This window comes from Drosophila persimilis, unplaced genomic scaffold, assembly GCF_003286085.1.
Source record: "Drosophila persimilis strain 14011-0111.01,24,50 unplaced genomic scaffold, DperRS2 tig00000579-arrow-pilon, whole genome shotgun sequence".
NCBI lineage: Eukaryota > Metazoa > Arthropoda > Insecta > Diptera > Drosophilidae > Drosophila > Drosophila persimilis.
Genome location: NW_020825322.1, coordinates 431,881 through 456,005, shown reverse-complemented (window position 1 = coordinate 456,005; position 24,125 = coordinate 431,881). Strand labels below are relative to the sequence as shown.

The window sequence follows — 24,125 nt, the reverse complement described above, 5'->3', positions numbered from 1 at the left end:
TTATTGTAAGATAGTAATCTTTGGCTGGGGTATAGCTCTCAGTCTGTCCAGGGTCACCTACAGAATATTTGTTATCTGCAGAGACTGGAGTCACCGCCAGAGCCGGGACCTTCGAGAGAGGTGATCAGGGGTGAGGAAGACGACGCGGACACTGCGAGCCCCACCGATCCCATCTATTCGATCCCAGCAGGGTAAATCTCCTGTCGCTAGAATCGGAGCGAATCGCGGGTCTCAGGGTATGGCGAAGAGGGCTACGGATTCGTGAAGACGACGAGGGAGGTGAAGCCCACCAGAGACGAATACTGGAAGGAGCGATTGTGTCGATATTCAGCAAAACACTAAAATTTAGTAAATTCCTATAATATATAGCCCTGAGCCGATCGAAATGACCCTATACAAATATTTGTAAATAAATAGATTAGAGGTTAAGTTGTAGCCCTTGGCTGTGGCCTCGTGTCGCGACCAACTTCACGTCGGTGTGTTTGCAGCCAACTTCATTTCTTACGCCGCTAAATATCGTTAGTTCTGACTTAATTCCCATTAAGAACAATTTGACTCGGGTTTTTTAATTTTTTTAAAACGTTTTATTAAAATTTGTCATCGCTTAGGGTTTTTCTCAATTTAGCCAGTTGGCTGCACAAAAAAATATATTTATATATGTATATGTATATTGCATTTATTCACTATTAAACGCCAGTGTTAACGCTAAACTTCTTAGGTATTTGGTATGCAAAAATTGTTAGGTTGTTTTTTGTTTGTTTGTTTAATCGCATTGGTTTGTTGTTCGTAAAGCAATTGCAATGGAATATTGATTGGTTTGTCGGTTATCTGTCTGCATCGGCTGGATAAGGTACTGCATTCTTACAACTATTAAACATTACTTTCGTTATTTGTGGCAGCTTTCTTGGCCACACCACCTGCTCCGGCTCCAATGGCCACGCGAGTGCGGGAAAATTTACTAATGGACGTTGGGGATGAGGACGCAGCCGCGCCAAGGGCATCGATCCGTATGCTGGTGCCGGCCGGATACACGCAGCCCTTGCGTTTGCGTCCCGATGGAGAGCTATGATTGCTCCTATCACCGATTTGTACTAGAGTGGGTAAATCCTCGCTGCGCGTGAAAACAAACTCCTCCGAGGACAGACGCTTGCGAACTCTTCCGCCGACCACGTCCGGCCGCTTGCCATTGCTAAGCGGCGAAGGTGAGGCGGGTGCCACAATAGCCGGGGTCTCTATGCAGCCACCACTGCCGCCGATGACCGGAAAATGAGACTCTAGCACGCCGGGACGCATGAGAATCTCATCCAGATGCAGTACGCCGTTCAGCTGTTGTTGCTGGTGCTGGTACTGCTGCTGCTGGTGCCTGCCGGGCGTAACAAACTGCTCCAGCGAAGAGTTGGCGCTGTAGTAGCTCGTGTCCGTGGAGCCCAGTCCGAGTGTGCCGCTTGTCCCTCCTTCGGAGCACTGGCTGTGATCGGATCTGGTGCAGCAGCCGCGCTGCGCGTCGCGGCCACAGGGACAGTGCGGACACAGGCGCAGACAGTGCTCCTCGGCCAGGATGTCGCTGTCACTGAATGTGAGCTTCTTGGCTGCCGGTGCCTGTCGCGCCGACTCCTGATCGCCGTCCAGCTGATCGGCGGACTTGGAGCTGGCCCCACACTTTACAGTCGCGGATGGAGGCAGCTGTAGCCGTTGCAGGCTGTGGGCCGAGGCGGACTCGAAGCTGTCGTCGCTGGAGTCCAGGCTGTGCGGCTGCTGGTCGGGAAAGATGCGTGGGAATGTGACAAAGACGCGGCCCATACGCTTGTACTGGTCCAGATTGCGGGTATCCTCGGCACAGCCCGCCAGGTTCTCGGTGAATTTGGGCGCACGGCGCATCACCTTCGGGGTGTGCATCTGCGACTCGAATATGTCCTCGAGCGGTACCTTTGGAGCGCTGACGGCGCTGACACCCATGTGCTGAAGATACCGCTCGATGCTGTTGGCCAGGCTGATGGGCACACTGGTGCGAGACGAGACGCTGGATATCTCCGAGAGGGTCTCGGGACTGGCCAACGGTGCCAGGCCATACCAATCGTCGTGGAGCAGATCCACGCCCGCATCCGAGGCCCTGCGCAGGGCTGGCACCTGGGCCAACGGCAGCGTTCGAGGCTTCCTTTCCGAATGCTGGCGACCAAGCAGGGGCAGCGAGGGCGGCGGTGTCAGTGCCATGTCGAAGGCCACCGCTTTCAGCCGTGGCACTGCCCTCTCGTTCTCCGCATTCACAATCACCGTGGCCGTCTCACTCATCAGCGATGGACTCTGGCGCATGGCCACCGTGGTGATGCTGTCATCCAGGGCGCTTGATATGTCGTACGGTGTGGTTGTGTTGTTGCTCATCTGGCTGCGTCCAAAGATGCTGCCCGCTATGGAGGAGGCCTTGCTGCCGCCACCCACAGCGGATATGATTCGCTGCTGCTGAGCCTGGAGCTGCTCCTTGGCTGAACCATTGGTAAAGGACGTCTCCAGGCAGAGCTTGTGCTGAGCCGTCGGCGTCAGCAGAAGGCAGTTGCTCAGGTTCGTGTAGGAACTTTGCGATGGACGCTTGCAGTGCAGTGTCTGCGTCTGCGTCTGCATCTGCGATTGGTGCGAGATGGTCTGGCCCTGATCCGGCTTCACTTCGGTCTCATTGTCGTGACCACTCAGCTTGGGCGGCTCCTGATCCGTATCTTGGCCTTCATTGGATGTGGTGGAGAATGCATTCGAGGTCTGGCGTAATGGTTTTCGTGGCCCACTCGTTGTTACAACCTAGCGAGAGAAGAGAGTGTGTGTGAGAGGGGGAGAGGAAAGGAGCAGCAAGAGATACCAGGTGAGTGTACTGATATTAAGTAAATGTTAATCTTAAGCCTATGTTTGTTTTCTTACAAAAATTGATTATCAATCCTGATTTATACAGCTTGTAGTTAAACATATATGTATGTATGTATGCGGAAAACAGACGAGTAGATGTGGATAGGGGATGCGTGTATATGTATGTACAGTTGGACAGATGAGAGTGTAGTAGTAGCTGGATCGAGCGAGAGACTGGTGCAGATGCAGATGCAGTGGCATAGCGAGTAAGTACAGTTACGTCAAAATGTTCGATAGGACAGCCAAGCCTTGCATTGTTGGTTGAAAATAAGTAAGAATCTGAAGTGGTGTGTATAGGTGGTTATGGGGGGGGCGGGGATTAGAGTACAGTTGCTAAATGGATCGTAAATTTGGGGGGAGGGGGGGTGAAGTGCTAGGAGCTTATCGGTGCAGGACACAATATCGAGATTGGCTTTTTCTTGTACATAGTAGACATCGAGTTCAATTTATGTTTAGAGAGTTTTACAAAATGGATAGGTTTTTCTTATTTGAAGGTTAGGTTGAGAGCGGGAGCGAAACATATATAGTATACATCTATATATATATATATATATAGAGAGAGAGAGAGAGAGAGATAGAGACTTGTAATTCGGGATATATTAAGAATTTGTGTTTGGATTTGTTTACTTTTAACGAGAGCAAAATGGAAAAGTTTGTTGTCTTTTTAATGATAATTTTGTTTTTAGTAGATTTTAGAAGTACATAGATGACGGGCGGTTGTACCTGGTATCTGTATTTTGTGTTGTCGTAGTTGTTGTTGTAATTGTTGTTGTTGTAGTTGTAGTTGTAGTTATTGTCGTGTTTTCATTACGTTTACGAGTTGTACATGCCTTTACGGTACGATCTCTACAAGACACGACCTGTGCACATCAATCATCGATTCGGTTTGGTCACATACAAAATCAAATGGTATTTTGTTATCGGTTATCGTTTATCGGTTCAATTTCACACACACAGACACATCGATGTCGAAAAAAAGCAAACGAAAAAGCAAACATAATTAAGTTCATCGTTGAATACAGCAACAGTTCGTCAGATACAAGTAGATTTACCTACATATAATAAATACTCTGATCCGATCCGATCCGATCAGATCAGCTAAGGGGCGGGCGGGGGGTGGGGCCATGGCGGGGCAGGGAATTCGGGGCATACCTACAGACTGGATCCACTACTCTCTCACCTAGCAACTAGCTAGCGCACACATCATCTAATGGCTAAGACCTCTTCCCAAGACAACCGTAGCGGAGATGCATATATGAGTATATTTGTATACTTTTCTTTTGTTTTTTGGCCATTCAAAAGCTTTACGACAATTACTAACATTCCCATGCAGCAGATGTTTCTGTGGGTATGTGTGGGTTGTTGTGTGTGTGATTTTTGGGTGATTCAATTGGTGGTATTCAGTGTGGTAAAAGCATAATGAAGGATTGAGAACTCAATTAACTTACCAAATCAAATACGAAAGAATGAAATCAAATAAAAACATTAGAAAATTATTCCTAGCATAAATTACTGTTTATTGTGCTCGTCTCTTGCGTATCCACATGTTCTTTCAGCAGATACAAATAATAATTTAAAATAAAAACAATTTCGAATTCCTAAAACTTCAAAACAGGTACTCATTCGTTGAGTTTCAGCGAGTAGCGAGTGCACTCCATACCCAAATAAAATAAATATTTTTCATACAAATGTGTGTATATTCGTCATACCAAAAACAAAGAAAAAGACAAAAACCAACATCGACTGAGATAAAGAAAAACGCAAAGAAATGCAAATTACAGGTTTTTAAACTTAAGAGATAATTGAGTTGTACAAAAACGAATATTCATGTACTATTATGTACTATAACTTAGGATTAACTCCATTGGCAATGCCTGCCCTTTCAACCATCGATAAATACAATAGATTGGACAGGGGTTCAAGTGCTTTGTTTAGTTTTGGCTAAGTAATCTGGCTCCTCCTCTTCTATTTCTTGGACATACATATATACATACTTGTAGTATCAAAAGGAACAACAAAGAATAAGTTCTTAACTATCGACAAGCAAAAATCAATAAATTAATACAAACAAAATCAAGTGCCGAACAAAATTCATACAAATTATAAGCGATAAGCGGCCTTACGACTAGACAGCATTATAAAATAATTGAACATATTGTACATATAGATAGGCATTAAATAGATATGTTTGTGAGTTTGTCATGATATATGTGGGCCGAAGTGTTCGTTTGGCTTGTTTTTCAAGTGGTTTCTTGAGGTTTTTCTTGGGTGTTCGGTAATGGGCAGCGAACGCTTTTCGACCTTACCACAAGACTAAGGCAAAAAAAAAAAAATACAACAACAGTCGAGCTAACTAACTAGATCGGTGCTTCATGTACTATACATTTTAGAGGCTATATACGCTATAGGACAACACGACGACGGGAAGGTGGTGGTTGGTAGTAATCATCAAAAGTCTATTCAATTCATTCCTCGGGAGGGGGCATTGGCATTGATCCATCCGATCAACTGGCTGTTGAATAGCTGTGCACGGAGGAGGTGCGCTCATCGTCGAACTCCGAAATTACCTTCTTGAGTGCAGCCAGAACCTTGTCAGGCATATGATCCTGCAGCATTACCGGTGATATGAGGACCTCATCAAAATCCGTGGAATCGGCCCAAATAGCCTGGTATACGGGCTCTCGACTCTTTAGCACATTTCTGTAAAATATTTCAAGCACATCATTAATAAAACACATTCGTTAAATAGTATCTGGATATATTGTATATTTGGATAATATGTGGCTATGGCTAAATTCAGTCTACTTTTCTAGTATAGAGTTTAAATTAGAACTTGATGCTGGGGTTTCTTGGCATGCACATGGGGTATTGGTATATTGGGGTATATATAAGGAAAAAGTATTTCCAGGCTAAGCCAAGCTGGGAGAGAGAGAGAAACACTTATAGAGACACTTTATAAGGAGCAAGGGTAAGGAATGATGCATGCATCGATTAACTTTTTGTTTCATTCATGCACTAAGGAAAACAGAAGATGACTAGGAGATCTCTGAAGTTGGGAGGGGGATTCCCACTAAATTCAACAACGAAAATACTAGACAGAGAGAGAAACTGTATGTATGTGTTGGTACATGTGTGGGTGTGCGTGTGTACGTGTGTACGTGTGTGTGTGTGTGTGTGTGTGTGTAATAGAACGAACACGAGCAAGAGTGGCATAGACATATACAGAAAGAGATAAGGAGGAAGAGAGAGAAAGAGAGACAAGTTACTGTAGTGCACTGCTCAAGCTCCTCTTTCGGTTTCTGTTCATTCTGTTGGTTGCATGGAGGGATGCATAGGATGCACAGGATGCAAAGGATGCACTTTGTATCTATGAAGTTTGTGGATGCATGTGGCATGTGGCATGTTTCGTGTGTGCGTGTGTGTGTGTGTAGTGTAGTGTTATTGTGTGCCTACCTCCAACCACTGTCGTATTTTTGCCTGAAAGATATGAGTATTTTTCGTACATTATTTTCTAGTTTTTTCTTTTCCTTTTCTTTTGTTGTATTTTTTGTTTGGAAGTTTTGGGACAGGAGTGGGGCACAAACGAAACAAAACAAAGTTCAACAGCCAAAATATGCAATAACTGAGCACAAAACAAGAAAAAATGGGACAAATGAGAAGCTTTTGTTGGGGCGGCAGGGCCCATTGTTCGTTTAACAGGTTTCTGTCGTACTCTTTGCCCATGGATGCCATGCCATGGATAGGCATTCAATTGGAGGCTGGGTTGCCTTAGGGGTCACAAAATGCGCTGGTTTGATCCTCAAACTACAAACTTACACGCTCTTTTGGGAGCATTCTATAACTAGAATGCCATGCCGGTAGAGGTTGAGGGAATGTGTGCGCCCACGTAAGACTCGTAGGCACAACATTAAAGCAAAGAAGCACGAATTGATTCGAGTGAATGAAGGGACTCAGGAGCATATACTGAGAGACATTTATACTCATCAACCGCTGAGAATTGTAAAAGTTACACAGCTCCAAGACTAGGAAATATCACTATCTACGACTGAATGGGATGCTATAACATACAGTCACGTATAGGATAGGTCGCAGAGGGTGCAGAGGATGGTTCCAGAAGCCTGCCGAATATTTGTTCCGTAAGATTATCAATCTATTTCCAACCTGAGCGACTTGTGGCTCTGGCTAGGATTTATCGTGGTTTGCAATTTTAATAAATAAATAAAACAAGTCTATCTATCAAGCTCCAAAGCAAACTTTCGTTTCACATGTTTTACGAGACACCCGCGAGCTGACGTCATGGGGAAGAGGTGACTCAGATCGCAGCTTGAGCGATGATCTCTCCAGCATTGAACTGCGGTGATAAGGCCGATGCCGTTTCCGCGGCCCATTATCACACAGCAATTAGCGTATTAGCGAAATGGGGCTCGTCGCGACCTTCAAGAAGCGGATCTCAAATCAAATGAAACAACAACGATACGAAAGCAAATCAAAATATAACAAGGGGATCGGTTCGGTTCGGTTCAGTCCGCCTGGGATCAGAGTGGGGCTCAGTGGGGGTTGGAGAAGGAAACAGATGCGTCAGCGTCCGCGTCCGCATCTAAATTTAGGGCCGCTATCAACGGACAGGCTGCAGGGCCAACAAAGCGGGAGCTACTCACTCATCGGGCTTGGGATGATGCCGCACTATGTGTATGATGCGACCGGGCGGATATAAGGGCTGATGGAGTGTTAAAGCTATTGAGCTGTCCGTCGGATGGGCGCTGGTCGAACGGGCCGTTCCACGCTCCTGCAAAAATATTGATCGCCAAATTGATTATTCGATTCTCTTGAGCGAGGGGAGGGGGGCATTCGATGGGTGGATGGATTACCTCCTGGTACTGATTGATGTGCGTGTCCTGGCCGGACATATTCACCACAGACGTGGGCTCTGGTCCGCAGCCACAGCAAATTACCGAACAGGAAATGGTTTTCCACTGCGAAAAAACGGCGCACAACAGGGGTTTAAATCACGTTAAGAGGGAGATAATACTGCTCCTACCTTGGGGTCCACACTACGCTGAATGGCATTGATGAGATCCGCACGCAGGGCTTCCATTTGATTGAGGCCAATGCGCGGCACCACATCCTTCCCAAGCACCACCGAAGTGATGAACGATTTCGAGTACTCAACGGCAGGCATACTGAAAAATGCAATTACAATTAAGGCCACAGCCAAATGAAAAAGATATTTCTAGTCCCCACCTGAGCAAACCCCCAGGCGGTGAATAGCTAAAACACTGCAACGTCGGATGCTCTGGCTTGAGCAGTATCGCCAGAATGGCAGCCGTCCCAGCGCCCAGCGAGTGCCCCACCAACACCAGATCGAACGTGTGCGTCTGCCGCTCTGTGTTGCGCTGCAGTGCCCGCTCAATGAGATTCTCCTCGAGCAGTTTGTTCCGTATGTAAATGGCCGTCTGGACCATGCCCTTGTGCCCCAGCCAATCGTCACGCGGCGGCTGCAGCGGCAGCACCTCAGCCTCGGCATTCAGATCGGTGAGTATATCCTTCATGCTCAGCGTACCCCTGATGCTGATCACAATCGACCGCTGTGTATAGTCGATGGCCACAAAGAACGGCGTCTCCCCCACATCCACATGATAGGTGGCATATACGATGTCGATGTCGCCCAGCTGGAGGGTTTTCTTCAGTGCGGCATAGTTGCACAGGCAGCAGTTGTCCTGAATGACATCCGTGTCATCGCCACTGCCACAACAGCAGCCAAAGCATCTGCAAACACACAATAATGATGAGAAATGAGTAATCGAAAAGGACGAAAAGAAAGGCTATGTACAAGAAAACCCTGGAACATAAAACTTTCGACATTTCGGGACAAAAGCCCCCTATAATGGCGAGTCGGGGAGGCTCACAGCCCACAGTTCTCTGATGTTTCAGAAGTATACGCCCAGAGACAGTCTTTCGGATACTTTTTAGTATTTTATATCCATAAAGTACTTCCATTTAAGAGTATTCTCGTCATATTTTATTCCATTGGAAACCCTTGTGTAAGCCACATTTCCGCGAAAGATTCCACCGACCGAGGAGAAATGCCACATGACGCGTGCCACTCTTTCCAGATAAGGGTATAGTATAGTGCCCTAGTGCTACATTCCGCTTGGATCCCAGTGGCATTAAACTCATTTTACCGACCGAGAGGCCCCACCGCATTCCCGAAATTAGCAGATCAGGCCGGCCTGCCCCCTAGTGTTTCACAAAAGAGTATACAACTCACTTCAGTTCGGGCAATAGATGCCACATTTTAGTGCGATTGATGATCACGTACATGGGCCAGCCGTAGGCGCCCTGGGCAAAGTACATATAGTGGATGACCGTCTGAAAGAAGTCATAGTTTTTGGCATCGTTGAGTGCTAGGAACTGTGTCCGCTCCGTGATGGGTACACCGCTTAGGAACTCGTAGGTGCCGTTCTTTCGCTGCCTCACAATCGCCTCGCGCTCCAGACGCTGGAACTTTCGCAACAGCACCAGGCCGGCCACCACATCCGAGGGCACCACATCGAGTTCCCGAAAAAAGTCGCTCAACAGGCGGGCAATATCCGTGAACGAGTTGCGATTACGCTCCGTTGAGCCCATGCAGCAGAAGAGCAAACGACAGCGATGATCCCAGCTATCCTGATAGGCGCGCATCACTTTTCTGTCAATGATGGAATACAAGAGGTGTTCAATGAGACTTCGATTCCATAAGGAAGGTATGTACTCACCTCTGTCGCCAGTTGCGGTTCATGCTATTGCTGCGCTTGTAGTTGAAGCGCGACTCTGTTTCGCGCATCGAACGCTGGTACTTCTTCATCTTCACCCACGAACGGCCGGCGGCATCAAAGGTGCACCAGATGGTGATCAATGTGATCAAGACCAGGGCCCAATTGCAAATGATGATGGCTGCAGATGGAAATTCAAGAAGTACATAAATGAACAGATACATTCGTTAGCAAAGCAACGAGTGATATTCACTCGCTGTTGAAATTTCCCATCCTTGCGATTGTACAAACATTTTGGCTTTGATTTCAAATACATCTTCATCTTCCAGAACATTTTTCAAGACTAATTTCAATGATTTTGTTTGTCAATAAATTACCCCTCAGGCACTCACCGACATAAACCTTTTTGGGATCATCAATGGGCGATGTGGCATAATAGTGGCCCAACCAAACCGAGCCGACCGTCAGCCAGGCGATATCAAATAATATCACCACTACAAAAGGGAAGTCGGAAGGAAGACAAAAATGATACATAGGTTTCTTGTCTTGGTTTGTGTTCCTTGAATACTTACAACTCTTGAGATATATCCATATATTGATAGAATTACGCGCCTCGGCATCCAGAATGCTGCCACGCATCGAGATCACACAGATGCCTATTTCTACGCATATTGAAACTGCAACAAAGAAACGTCGACAAATGAGTCAATGGGCCAGTTTTGGGTCTAGTGAAGGGGGATTTTTGTAATACTTACAAAATAGTATTAGCAAGTAGCCTATTAGATGATAGAACAATAGTTTTATGCTTAAAATTCGTGTATTATAATCAAATATAACCAACGAGACGCTAACAATCACAAAACTGTCACATTAACACGAAGAATGAGAGGATTCGGAAAAAAAATATATATAAAGAGAAAAATGGAGAGATATATAAGTGATATATAAATATATAGAAGTGAAGAGATGATCTGCGTACCATATAAAATGTATCGTCAAGAGAAATGCTCCAGGCACCACGAGATCATCGGAGCCGACAGACCAGCGACGTCTGAAGACCACAAGTCCAGGCATCTGCAAATCCAATCAAAAAAAGAGAATAAGGGATATGAAATATAAGATCAAAGAGTTTGCAAGATTAAATCTAAGTTTAAGAAAATGGTTAGATCAATTGAAAGAAAACTAACACCAGATATAGGACACAGCAGGACTAATGGAATACACAGAGATAGATCTCTAGATCTGTCGAAGAGAGATATTCATGGAAAACGTTAAAGGCAGGAAGAAAGGAAAAGGTTTTTCGTTTCTCTCTTAAACAATTTTTAAAACCAATAAATCTATAGTTTAAAGATAAAGGTAGGGGCGGTTATAGGGTTGCTAAGGGGACAAAGGGGCCCAGTAAACAGCGACAATGTTCAAAGATTTATTGCTTTTCTTCAATTGGAAGGACATACACACGAATCAAACTTTAAAGTTTATTACTGAAGACTGTGGTTTTGGGTATCGAAAATTGTAGAGGACAATCCTACGACAAGGCATCGAACATGTCTGGAAAGTATCAGCCAGAATTCTGAGCCCGGCTCCGCGCATTCCCCTAATTTGATTGGAGAACATGTTGCAAAGTTTAACAATGAGAAAACTTTGCTTTGATTATCAAAAACACGCTGGAAACACGCTTCGAATGCGACGAACGCGCATACTAGCGGCTCTAGAAAGCATTGCCGATGACGAGTCACAAAATACACTCGCTATGAGGCGACGTGTATGGCGAATGAAATGCAAAAACTCGAATTTTGTTTAATGTTCGATGATATCGAGGAAGAATTATAACCTGAGGACGGAAATGCTCCCGAAGTGGAAGTTTCCAATCATTCTAGAGAATTGGAGCAAGTCCCAAATCTACGTGAACTCTAGATAAACTGATGTACAGAAAAGTTATAGTCATTTGTCTAAGATTCTAGTGAGAGATCAATTAGCCGATGTATTTCCAAAACCAGGAATAGCTCTTCGGATTAATGATTACAAATTGTTCTGCCCAACTATATTTCTGCGACTAGACATGTTGGTTGTACTCGTACTTTGCCTTGAATCAGAAGACAGGGCGTGAGAAAAAGAAGGGCTCCAAATAGATGGTTGCCTAGGACCCTGTTAAGGGCGGATCCGGCCCTGGGTCTACTATCCTATTGCTGAAAAGTCTACTTACAGTTAAGCCACTAGTCACAGATATATGGACAAACAGAAGCAGCTCTTGGGGGCTAGAGTGTATACCTTTTCCGCCTCTCTAAGATGTGACTATAAATTGTAAATGATTAATACAATAAAAACACTCTACACGAAGATCGATTCCAAATATACGACAAGACTCCACACCAGACTGAGCTGTGCATTAAATCAGTGCTACTGCTTTTAATTATGAGTGTTCCAAGGTGTAGCCTCATCAAAGTCACAAATGCAGCCCTAGGAATGTTTCAGTGCTTCAATCTCATGGAATCCAGGCACAAATATGCAAACAAGGCAGAGGTTGAGGTCCCCCATTCGATTGAATGCAAAGCAAAGCATAATCGACAGGGGAAAAGCCAGAGCCGAGAGGGGGAAACACCACATAAAGCAGAATAATTTACATATGTACATACGTGTGTGTGTATCTGTAGCTAATGATGCCATTGAGGCCACCATCGGGCATCGGATAATCATCTGAAAGCGTTTAATTTTCCGGTGAATCACACGACACTCAATATAAACACGCAAAGAAAAGAGCATTCGATTTTGCACATGTTTCCGTTAATACATATAGATCCAGAGGTAAAAGCTCTCTCTCTCAGCCCCCTATATACACTCGTATAATCTGTGTTATTAGTGAAGTAAAGTAATACGACTAAGCGATAAGTCCAAAAATAGTACAATATGCACATGACTTTCGTGCAAGACAAAAAAAAAAATTAAAGCTCTTTAATCTTTCGATGGCTAAACCTTTTAGCGGACTCTTGAAAATCTGTTGTACATATGTTTATGCGTGGCATTTCATGGACTCTTGAATGATGCAACAGAATTCCATTCCATGATCTGGTATTTGGTATCTGGGAAGATTCGTGCCACAACTTAAAAGATATTGGGGATTATTTCTTGGTATGTTCTGGTATAGTTTTTAGTATTTTGGAATTCTAGCAAGCATTTTTTTAGATTATTTTGAAATTTCTGGTATTTTATAGTATTTCCTGGTATTTTCTACCGTTTTTCTGATAATATTTAGAGTATTCTTTTGCGTACCACTAAAATACATTCCCCTAAACGAAAGGCACCACAAAATCATAGATCAACCTCCGTCTAAAATGTAAAAAATGATTTCAACCAACGCTCGACTCTGCCTCAAGTGACAGGCAATGCCTATAAAACATTTTCTTTTAGAACTGACTTTTCTTATCAGATAGGGAAACGGTTTTGCGAAAGCCAAGCATGTCTAGGCGAAATATGAAAGGTGAATCAACTAAAAGTTCCAAAGGCCATAAAAACCATTGGCATTGGCCTTCGATATGAACTTTGGCCCAACGAACAATAAATGGGGGCGGGAGGGTGGGCTTTGGCCATGATTTTGCATTCATTTTGCACTCCGTTTGCCGTGTGGCCAATGAGCCATGACATGGCCCCCATCAGGGGGGGCAGGTGCGAGCGAGGCTGAACAATTTTCTCTATTCAAAAGGGAGAACCATTAGACGGCCATCAGAGGCAGGCAAAACGCAGGTCCAAACGCAATGCAGCTGCTGGTCGCTGGTCAGAGATAGGCGGCAAAGACTTCTTTAAAATCGAATTTAAAGGAAATGAACTCTGGGATAAAGGAATTCCCCATGAGAAAAGCACCTTCCACAGTAATTCATCAAAGAATGAAGCTTCGGATCAATAGAACGCACAATTAGTGGAACCTTTATGAACGTTTTGGGGAGTATTCAGGGAATTCCTTCAGGGAATATTTACAAATCCATAAATATTCGCGAATGATGTTATTTATCCGATTAAGGCAGGAATAGTGTTGTTAGGAATAGTGTTGTTAGGAATAGTGTTGTTAGGAATAGTGTTGTTAGGAATAGTGTTGTTAGGAATAGTGTTGTTAGGAATAGTGTTGTTAGGAATAGTGTTGTTAGGAATAGTGTTGCAAAGTGTTCAAAGGCTGTCGATGACCTCCGAAAGAGGTCTTTGATGTTTCACAACCCTGATGATGGTTAATGAGAAGCCAGACCTCATATTCCCACAAAATATTCTAATATTCTAGCAATAATAAATAAACGATATAATTGCCATTATAAATGATGTAATCATGGCCCGCTTATTGCCCGTATAATTATCTACCAAAGTCCAAAGAGTTTTTTTGTTGTTTGTTTTGATTACTTTCTCTGTTTCTGTTTCTGTTTGGCACTCGTTTACGCGTAAATCAAACATAGATTCCTTGCTTCTTATTTGGCTTGCGGCCTGTGGGGCCTGGCGATAAGATAACGCCATTCGACGCCACTCCGTTGCAAGTCCACGCCGTACAAAGAGGTGGCATGCACTCAACAACACGACGAGGGAACCCGTGGAGCAAACAAATAACCCCTGATGGGTGCCATTAACATCTGTAGATTGGACGATAACTCAATTACAATGAATCATTCATTTAATCAATCATTCGTTTATTCATTGCAATGGTGATACGGCACGAACTTTGCATTGGAAAGAACGATAAAGCGAGTCCATTCATGCCTCGAAAATTTATTCTGTGATTCTTGTTTGAGTTCGACAAAGTGTACAAAGCCATGGTCCTAGTGGAATCCAGAGCATATCTCCCTCAAGAGAATGTCGATATCTTCTTGTGGTTCTATAGTTCGTGCTTCCATTCGCTTATGCGAACTTTATACACCGAAGTGTGACCTTGGATCTATAATTCAAATGCAAAAATTCTACTCAAATAAAATTAAATTTGAATTTGAAAAATTACAAGTTTCAATGGAAAAAGTCTCGTCTCAATAAAATCATGGTTAAAATTGTTGAAGACATTTTCGGCATTGCCACAAATCCGTTTACGAACAAGGCCCAAGTGATACGCCGCTATACGATGTCGAATACGAACCATATGTCCGTGCGTATCATCACGTTGGGGGCCACCATTCAGAGTCTTCGAGTGCCCGATGCCTACCACCAGATGGCGGACGTGGTCCTGGGCTTCGATGATGTCGCCGGGTATCTGAAGCACCAGGACTTGAAGTTTGGCTGCACTCTGGGCCGTGTGGCCGGGCTGGTCAGCAACGGAGAGTTCATCTTGGAGGAGCACCGTGTGATCGTTTCGAAAAATCTCGACCAGAAGCACAACATCGAGGGTGGGTTTATTGGCTTCGATAAAGTCATCTGGGACCTGCATATGATGCGTCCGGATGGGATCACACTGAGACATGTCTCGAACGATGGACACGAGGGCTTTCCCGGCCGCCTGGTCGTCATGATTCACTTTACCATCGACAACGAGAGTCGTCTGTTCATCCGGATCGAGGCCACATCGGACAAGTCCACTCCGGTGGACATTTGCAATCACACGTACTTCAATCTGGCGGGTCACAAGGCCGGCGTTGAGGGCCTCTTCGAGCATCGGTTCTTCATCGAAGGCAACGAGATAATCGAAACGAGCACCGACGATAATCTCCTGCCCACGGGCGGCTACAAGTCCGTGGATAACTCCGTCTACGATCTACGTCTGCCCGTCTTTATGGGGGATCGTGTGCGGCAGTTCAAGGACATGCCCGTGCCCGGCTACCACGTGACGTATGCCTTGTCCAAGGGCCCCACAAATCTGAACACACGATACCTGGGACGCTTCCTGCACTGTCCGTCCGGACGCTTCATGGACATCTACAGCAACCAGCCGGCTCTGCATTTCTCCACGGCCAACAAGTTCCCCAAGGAGTCGCATGGCGAGGATCCCATAATGGGCAAGAACTGCACACGATACTGGCAGCACAGCGGCTACGTGCTGCAGCTGATGGGCTTTCCCGATGCCTGCAATCAGACCATGTTCCCCACAATCATCGTCATGCCGGCTGAGAACTATTTCCACGAGACCATCTACCACTTTTGCGTGAAGGAGCCATGGCAGTGCTGTGCCACAAAGGAGGAGATCGAGGCCATTGACAAGGATTTGGTGAGGAATTCATAAACGCATAAAGGACATCCAAGGAGATGGTGAAGGAGCAATCCCCAAGAACCATATTATTACGATATTTTCAAGAGCTTTTCTTAAATTACGTGCTGGAATGGTGTTTTACAGCCATTAAATGCTTCAATTTCTGCAGAGCAAAAGGAACCAAGAAAATTGCATTTTTCCTCCTACTTACCTTTGGGGTTAATTGCACTTGCCATCCCCCCACCCCTCCCCCCTTCGGTCTGCAGCCCCTCATTCGTAGTTCTTTCGCCTCGCTCCTCGCTCCTCGCTCCCCGCCGTAGTTTTTAGGTTCTTGCGTGACTTGCTTTAACCACAAAGCAGGAAAAAAAATATATATAATAGAAATGACGACGTTTTGGCGGTTTATTACAGGGGCGGGTCATGTGCCTCATGTGGAGGCATGATAAAAATGTGGAGCCTGCGCTTTGAGAAAGGTAAACAACACACACTCCCTCGGTGGACGGAGTGGGCGGTGGTAGGCGGGGTAGGCAAAGATTTGGCCAACGAGCCGCTAATGTGTAATCATCCCCTTGCCCCTACTAATGGGGCACATGGGCTATTTAGGCTGTGTATAATTATGAAAAACAGAGTGCATTCAGAGTGTTCGTAGGAACCATAAACGAACGGCCACATTCGTAGCGAGTGGCACGCAAAAACAGAGAGAGAGAGTGAGAGAGAGAGTGAGTAGTACGAGCGTAAACATCGGAAACATTCGCGTTGAAAGGAAGAACCGACATCATTTTTCGCAAACAGGAAATTCCCATCAATTTCCTCGCACCTCAAGCTGCTTTCCCGCGCCTCGGATGAATCACAGCCTAGATCTATCTGCATACGACAGACAGCCTGTCATTATCAGACAGCAGATTGACAGACAAAAAACAGAAGAGAGAGGAGAAAAGCCTTCCCTCTCTTTCTCTCTCTCTCTCTCTCGAGTGCTTAATGGAGGATGTGATATGGAATAGGATCAAAATCAGAATCCAAATCAAACAAAAAAGCTAAGCCCCCAACAAAGTTGTGCCACACACACACGCACATATCCTTTTGTCCTTTTTCGTTTTGTATGGGGTTGGGGTTGCGCGTCATAAAAACAATGCCATCAGGAGAGCAGAGGAAAGACAGCGGCCGTCGTGCTAACTAAAAGGCCAATGCCATGCCACCAGGCAACAGGACAAGCAGAAAGGAAGGAGAGAAGCAAGGCAAAAGTTGCGGCAGGAAAAACAAAAAGAAAGTTTTATGGCAACGGATGACATACCATTTTAATGGAACGATATACCACAAAACGATGATGCTCGTCACGAGCAGGAGCATTACGGATGAAGCCTCAAAAGCGGAACAGATCAGCTTCTGTCACTTACAGATACTCTAGACATTCGAATTACAGAATTTTATTATAGACTTTAAAGACTTTAAATGTTTTTTTTATCTAAGGAGATTTTTTCTCAGTTTATTCATTCGAAAATCTATCGAAAAGTGCCGACAAATATGAGTATTTCGCTTAGAAGCTTTTTAGACGCAAAGTTGATCTCCGTTTCAGTTCATAAAAGGTTCTGAGGTCCTTCTTCCACAGAGAACCAATGGACAGGTTCTTCCTCTTTGAAGTCCAAGGATTCCGCCTAGGTAGACCTTCCGTGTGGCTTCTTCTGTGGATCTTGCCAAAGATATTTCGCGCATCATGCGGCAGTGCTCCTCGGATTCGTAGGGATTCCACTTGTACCGACTGTACTTCAAGCGCCTGTTTTCGCGCATAAAATAATGTCAAGGCTACTCTGAAAATTCCAATTGGAGGAGGGAGGAGGTAGAAGCTTTGTTCTTGTTTGCTTTCTCTTCTGATGGAAGGTTACGAGACGGCACGGGAGAAAAGGCCAAAAGGATGAATGTTTGCTCATTTGATATTTTTAACCAATTTCGGAGTGGTCTTTTTGAGAGTGAGAGAGCTCCTACTCTCTCTTTGCCATTCCATTCCATTCCTTTCTCTTTCACTTTTCATTTTCATTTTCCTTTGCATTTTTAATTTCTTTTTGTTGCATTTTGGTATTTATTACATCTAATGGAATGTGGCAAAAGCATGAAAACTCTTGGCCGCACCAAAACGGAGGGGAGAACGGCTGGGCAAAAGGAAGAAAACAACAGAAAAGTCCCCGAAAACCGGAGGAAATATGTATGCAAAGAATGCTGCTGCTGCCCGAAACTGTTATATGTATATATTTATTTTATTTCCTTTTATCTGGTAGAGAAGCAAACGAAAAAAAAGTTTTGTCCAGAAGTTTACAGATTTTCCAACAGCTTCCAATTCATTCATTGATCGAACTGAAAACTTCTTCCGTGTTCAGAAAGCATTCGAAAGCTGTATATTTTATTAAGCTTTGCTGGGCAGGAAATGTAACAGGGTTTCGAAATTCCTATAAGCTCATTGCTGCTTGTCCTTCCTTTGCAAATGTATCCTATAATTTATTAGTTTTTCTGTATTCTATGCAAAAATTTAATGAAAATTCCTTTCAAAAGCAAATTCTTGAGCGTTTTACAGCCGCTTCCACTGGCTACTGCTTGTGCAAGTGACTAAGCAGTGAATACAGTGAAACATTCTGTAGAGCTATGTATACTCTACGCGTATTTAAATGAACGAATGTAAATGCCTTGTCAATCCAATCATTCAGTATATCTTCCGGTAAATATCATACGTACATACATACATATACAAGTGCAAGTGTGAACACACTCTCACGCGAGAGAGTGTTTGCCGGCTGCATTAGGCAATGAAAACACAATGGCAAAAACAAAAGAGAGCGAGAAGGAGCGTGGAGAGAAGAGAATAGCGGCTGAGTGGAGTGTGGAGGGAGCTGGGTGCTGGGTGCGTACGTGCGTGCGTTGGTGCGTTGCGTGTGCATTGAGAATGTGTCTGGGCATAAACAAAGAAGGAATCAACACACACAAATAAGCAGCAACACCCATACACACAAACGCCCGAGAACAAGTGCAAAGCTTCTTAAAGCTGCACGGAAAAGAGAAGAGAGAGAAAGAGACGAAGCCTTTGCCATGTTCCGCTATTCTGTGGCCCATTGTTATTCCGAGAGGGTACTTCTCTGTCTTCGAGAGTCTGATGGTTTTGAGCAAGAGTTTGCACTTGCAGGTAAGAGACAAAGTTGTAGATCAGCAGAGGGTATCAAAAGTTTCGGTAATCGCGGCTGCTGTTCGCTTCTTGTTGTAATTCCTGCCGCTTATAGCCACGGGGGAGATGAAGAGACACGGCAAAGAGAGTTTGAACACTGACAGAGAGCTAGAGCGACAGACGTGTGAAGTAGCGCAGCAATTTTTGTCTTTTTATTTTTTGTCTCATTTTCCTTCTCTGCAGTTTCTTCATCAACCAACAACAGACCGCGCAGCAGGCAGTAAGAATGCTCCAAATTTTAAGTGCCTGCAAAAAATATGCAATACAAAAAACTGACTACAAATACACGCAAACACGTGTAGCGAGAGAGGCAGAAAGAGTGAAAGAGTGGTGGCAGAGGGAGAGCAAAGCTGAAGAGAGCGAGGGGGGGGGGGGGGGGGGGGCTAGGTAAGGATGGTGGTGAGTTTTCAAAGTTCCACAATCCCCAACACCCACCCACCCCACAACAGTCTTAGCCCTCCCCAACCAACTAGAAGAGAACACGCGTGTAATGGCAGAAGAGACAACACGACACAACACACAAAAACGCAAACAATATCAAGGTATATACATATAATAAGGTAGCAGTTAATGCCCCCTGTATTGCAACCCAAGTCTGGGAGGTAATACTTATATTCGAAGTGTCGATATCTCTCTTGACTGTAATGGTAAAAGATTTGGGCTTTCACTCTCTCTCCCAGTGCACCTTACCTTCTGCTTAAATATACCCTGGTACAATAGCAAACCAATACAGAAGCAGCGCAGCCAGCAGCAACGATTTTCATTCCTGCACAAACAAAATCCGCTAAAACTCGCCGATGGTCGTCGCCACAGGCGGTGCGAAGGTTGGCGGAGTGGCGGAATGGCGGGGCAGGCTGTGTGTAGGTGAGATTGGTGATGGTGGTTGGACGTCGACAGCCATGTCGCGTCGCCTGGCGGCAACTTTGACATTTGCATGTGTATTATGCGTGTAACACTTTGTGTGTCTGTGTGTGCGAGGGAATCTGCCAATACACACAGGCAGCACATCAGCATCCTCTTTGGCCAAATGGAAAATCCTTCAAAGTTTCTGCCTTTTTGGACAGATGTCCCTTGACATTTTCTCTTACGCCTCTCTGACATATGTATATAAGAGGGGGGGGGTCGTCTCCGATTAGATCTTAGCGTGTCCACCCAGGAGCTAATTTATAGGGTATACACGCTATCCTTGAGAGTGTCATCTTTTAAGCGTGTTTTTTCTCAGCCCAAAAACTGTGATTAACTTCACTTTACTTGCTTTGAATTATCACTAAGGTTGATTACTCCTAAGAAAAATCTTCCTTCCTTCTGGATGCATACACAACATGCCCTTGGGTACCCCGCTTCACGGCTGGGGCTGTGTTGCCCCAAAAATAACTAACCCTCGAAAGTGCTTGAGTCTGGGCTTGGGACCACGGAAGTTTTCTCCATGATAGGAAATGGGCATTGAAAGGAAAGCAAGAATGCCTGGACATGGACACTGCCACTGTCTGCTCATACAACAGTTTCCTCTCCCGTGGTGCTGACGTTCGTTCCCTGCCCACCGATGGCTGGGAGCGACCCTCGTTTTGCTATCCAGCTATCCCAGCCATCAGGCAGGCGTCAGCCATCCCCCATTTGCCACCCACCTTACCTACTTTTCAACCATTGCCTCTGCCGCTGCCGCTGGCGCCGCCAACCAGAGCGCATCAGCAGAAATTTGTCTATTTTTATCACTTTTTGTGTGTTTTTTTTTTTAATTTACCCCTCCCCTGCTGCCATGGCTGTTCTTGCCGTTGCTGTCGCTTCTTGTTATTTGCTTTGCTTCTTCGTCTCCATTCGCTTTTTTCTCATTTCTCATTTCGCTAAACGTTAATTTTCATTTCAATTTGCAAAATCATTCACACGTTGCCACACGTTTTTCGGGGAGTTTAAAATTTAATATTAGGGATGACTTTAACAGCATTTTAGTTCGGGGATAATGGAATTAAATTTAGGGGTTGATCTTTTAAAGTAGAAAATAGGATTGATTAAATATAAAGATTTCAGATGACTTGATGACATGAAAACTTAAAGATATTGTCTTTTTCTAGGCAAAAAAAAATTTGAAACATTTATAAGAACAATCGATATTTAAGGGTATCAAAAGATTCATCACCAAAGATAACATATTTTTCCATTTATGAGTAAGTTCTCCATTATGTTGGTCCCTGACACTGTGAATAATTTTCTATGGTTGATCTCGCCCATTACTCTGCTGCCTGGCTGGCTGTAACCGCGCTGTCCAAACTTTGAACTACATTTTAAATTTCATTTTGTGCTGTTTTCATTACATTTTGGCCGTGCTGTGTCCACAATTTGGCAAAATTACAAACTAAACAGTACAAGTATACACATGTGTTTGTGTGCCTGTGTGTGAAAGAGAACACACAGTAAATATGTATGTATGCTGGGTATATGGAATATGAGATTCTTATAAGAATGGAAGGGACACATACCTCAATTTTGTTGCCAGCGCGACCGCTGGCAGACGTCGATGCTGACGCCGCTGCTTAGTTTACCGTTGCCGTTGCGCTGCGGTTGACAGAGTTGCAAACTTTATGTTTGGCTGTTAGTAAAAACTTTTCACTTAATCTGCTGCTGCTCCTTTTTTTGCTTGATTTTTTTTGTTGCTGCACTTTAAAAAATAAATGTTGAAACGGTAAAAACAAAAACGCACTACTATTGAGAGAGCTTTACAAAGCTTCACGCTTGGTTTCATTAGCATTATTGTTGTTTATGGTTAAATCTTTTGTGGATTTTACAAACACTTTCTCGCACAAAAGACGGAGAGAGAGAGTGGGGGAGCGAGAGAGTGGGAGAGAGAGCGGCCATGGATTGCTCTGCTGTCGGTATCAGTGTAACCAATTTAGCCTTTTGTTTTCGCCAGAATTTGGCCGTTTTATATTCCTATACATTTAAATAAGTAATTATTTGCTTTGCCCTTAAAGACGTTTGCACGACCCGAAAAGCTATTAAAATGGTAAATAATAATTATAATAATAATAAAAAAGAAAAAAGTTTCTAAACATCTGTCAAAGCAGCTTTTAAGCAGTTGTGGTTTCGGTTTAGGTTAAATTGAAAGTTAAACGCCAAAATCTTTCACTTGTCCCAGAGAATGTCATGGTTTTTTGGTATCGTTAAATTCTTAGTTACTAATAGTCCATTCTATAATCTAGCTTCTGTTTTTCTGCTCTGCTTTGGGGTCACTTTGGAAATAACTTTTCGCACAATAACTTTCTCCTCTCTTCTTAGGGTTTTCCTGAATAACTTGACTTCTTCACCAATTTCCTCCCGCGCAGAATACGGAAAAATGTATTATTATTTTGTTATATTTGTCAATTATATCGTGGATTTAATCTGATTTACATAATCGTTTTATTTTTGGTCTTTAGTTTTTGGCTTTTTTATGGAAATTTCATGACAGCACTGCTGCCGCCGCGGTGCCTGCTGCCAGTATGTACCGTTGTGATGGAAGTTTCACTGCGTATTGGCGCTGGGGCTTCTGCTGTGGCGCAGCTGCATTTAATGAGTCTGAACTTTCACGCCGCTGCAGCTGCGGCAAAATCAGAAGGCAGCGCCGTTGCCGTCACAACGAGACGCGACAGCTCTGCCGGCCTTGTCGACTAATTACCGGTGACCGGTAATGCAGGAGCCTGCGTCGCAGTTAAAGCTGCGCGTGGGCGTCGGATGCGGCACGTTCGAGTAACCCTAATCCCGCCCCGGTGGATTATGTTGCCTCCAAAGACTGTGTGCTCTAGTGCGGATACGGATCGATATGACAGCCGCAGTAGCACCTCACCGCACCACGCTCTTGTTCTCTCTCTCTCTCTATCTAGCATCACACTCTCCCAATCAAATATTCTAATTGGAATCACACAGAAACGCATCGACAACCAAGGCCATTGGAAGAGGGGGATATACGCTCATTACCATTAAATTGTTTGCTCTTGGACGGAGAACGAGTTGTAGGAGTAGGAGCAGGTGATGACCTCGAAACATCATTCGAGTGCAGTTATTTTACAGTTTCTCTTGCGAATCTACTAGTTGGTATTTTGGGCGTCTACACAGAAAGCAAGCAACACCATCGCACCAAAACCAATACCACCGCCAGCAGCAGCATCACCATCACCGCACCAACCCCGCCGAAACATCGTTAGTCCATCAGCATCCGAAGAAATCCGCCGTTGACGCCGGCGTCGCAGTTGGCTTGGTCACAGAAACGACGGTGGATGGCTTTGGTTTCGTTTCCATTCCATTGCTTTCGCTGACGCAGCGCTGCCTTTAGCGCTGTCGACAAGATGCCGCGCGCTGCCGATACACCTTGTTGTTTTGCTTTTTCTTTGAGAGTAATTTTTTTGCTTTATGGTTTTACACAAACGTTTGTTTACGGTCCTTTTTCGGTTGACAATCGATTTGTACACACTCCCTAATCACTATTACCCCAAAGTCCTAATACAATACAAATTTCGATTTACAATATGGTTTTCATTTATGCACCGCGTATAAATCTTGTATTTTATAAAAGACGCGCACACGCAGCGTCGATGGGGGACACTGGGGGCGGCGCAGCAGCCCGCTCTGGCTTGCAGTGTGGCCGCGGACTTATCGTTAAAATATACCGTTCGACCCTCAGAAATATACCGTTTCATTTGAAAAATATACCGTAAATATACTGACGAATTCAAATTCCATAATACTTATTCGTTGTTTTTGATATTCGGTCGAATATTACTAGCTAGATAGAATCTTCAGCTCTTCCCACATAGTTTTATCCCATTGATGAATGAATTTCCCACAAGATATGCTCTTGAAGTACTCCCATATATTGTATTGTGTCTAAAAAGATTTCAACAAAAAAGGTTCACGAAAAACCGTTGCAAGGTCACTTCTAACATATTGCTAGTATTTGAAGACGTTGCTTGTCAACTGAGTATGGACATTTGTATACCCTATTTCGTTAATTTAATATGAAGATATCAAAGCTGTTTTAAAGCGTGTTTAATAATGAGTTTTTTCCAGATTGATATGTTTTATACCTATTCATGCATTTGATTAGTGTCCTGTATAAATATCTCGATCTCAATACATATTCTTGGTCTCTGTAAGAAGAAAATAAGCT

General features: G+C 44.3%; 2 protein-coding genes across 3 annotated transcripts; one reads left to right on the top strand and one right to left on the bottom strand.

Moving 5' to 3' along the window:
* Nucleotides 1-615: 615 nt before the first annotated feature.
* Nucleotides 616-23,524, bottom strand: LOC6598299 (sn1-specific diacylglycerol lipase alpha). 2 transcript variants are annotated; one of them, XM_026990372.1, is made up of 15 exons: nucleotides 22,937-23,524; nucleotides 21,463-21,641; nucleotides 10,621-10,715; nucleotides 10,397-10,503; nucleotides 10,214-10,318; nucleotides 10,034-10,135; nucleotides 9,645-9,822; nucleotides 9,158-9,577; nucleotides 8,131-8,655; nucleotides 7,928-8,069; nucleotides 7,758-7,862; nucleotides 7,548-7,675; nucleotides 6,343-6,366; nucleotides 5,457-5,589; nucleotides 616-2,787 (listed from the first exon to the last, which is right to left on the bottom strand). In XM_026990372.1, the coding sequence occupies exons 3-15, from the start codon at nucleotides 10,713-10,715 to the stop codon at nucleotides 871-873; spliced, it is 3,981 nt and encodes a 1,326-aa protein (XP_026846173.1). In that variant the 5' UTR covers nucleotides 21,463-21,641; nucleotides 22,937-23,524; the 3' UTR covers nucleotides 616-870. The 2 variants fall into 2 exon arrangements, with proteins under 2 accessions (XP_026846173.1, XP_026846174.1); XM_026990373.1 differs by having other exon boundaries at nucleotides 21,463-21,636.
* Nucleotides 14,638-15,963, top strand: LOC6598300 (aldose 1-epimerase). Its single transcript, XM_002023466.2, has one exon. It carries the CDS (start codon nucleotides 14,644-14,646, stop codon nucleotides 15,814-15,816), a length of 1,173 nt encoding a protein of 390 aa, XP_002023502.1. The 5' UTR covers nucleotides 14,638-14,643; the 3' UTR covers nucleotides 15,817-15,963.
* Nucleotides 23,525-24,125: the final 601 nt, after the last annotated feature.

Coding starts and splice junctions, on each gene's coding strand:
- LOC6598300 (XM_002023466.2), top strand. CDS start 14,644: ATGGTTAAAATTGTTGAAGACATTTTCGGCATTGCCACAAATCCGTTT.
- LOC6598299 (XM_026990372.1), bottom strand. CDS start 10,715: ATGCCTGGACTTGTGGTCTTCAGACGTCGCTGGTCTGTCGGCTCCGAT. Junction 10,319..10,396: donor CTACTTGCTAATACTATTTT/GTAAGTATTACA, acceptor TCTTTGTTGCAG/TTTCAATATGCGTAGAAATA. Junction 10,136..10,213: donor ATGGATATATCTCAAGAGTT/GTAAGTATTCAA, acceptor TCCCTTTTGTAG/TGGTGATATTATTTGATATC.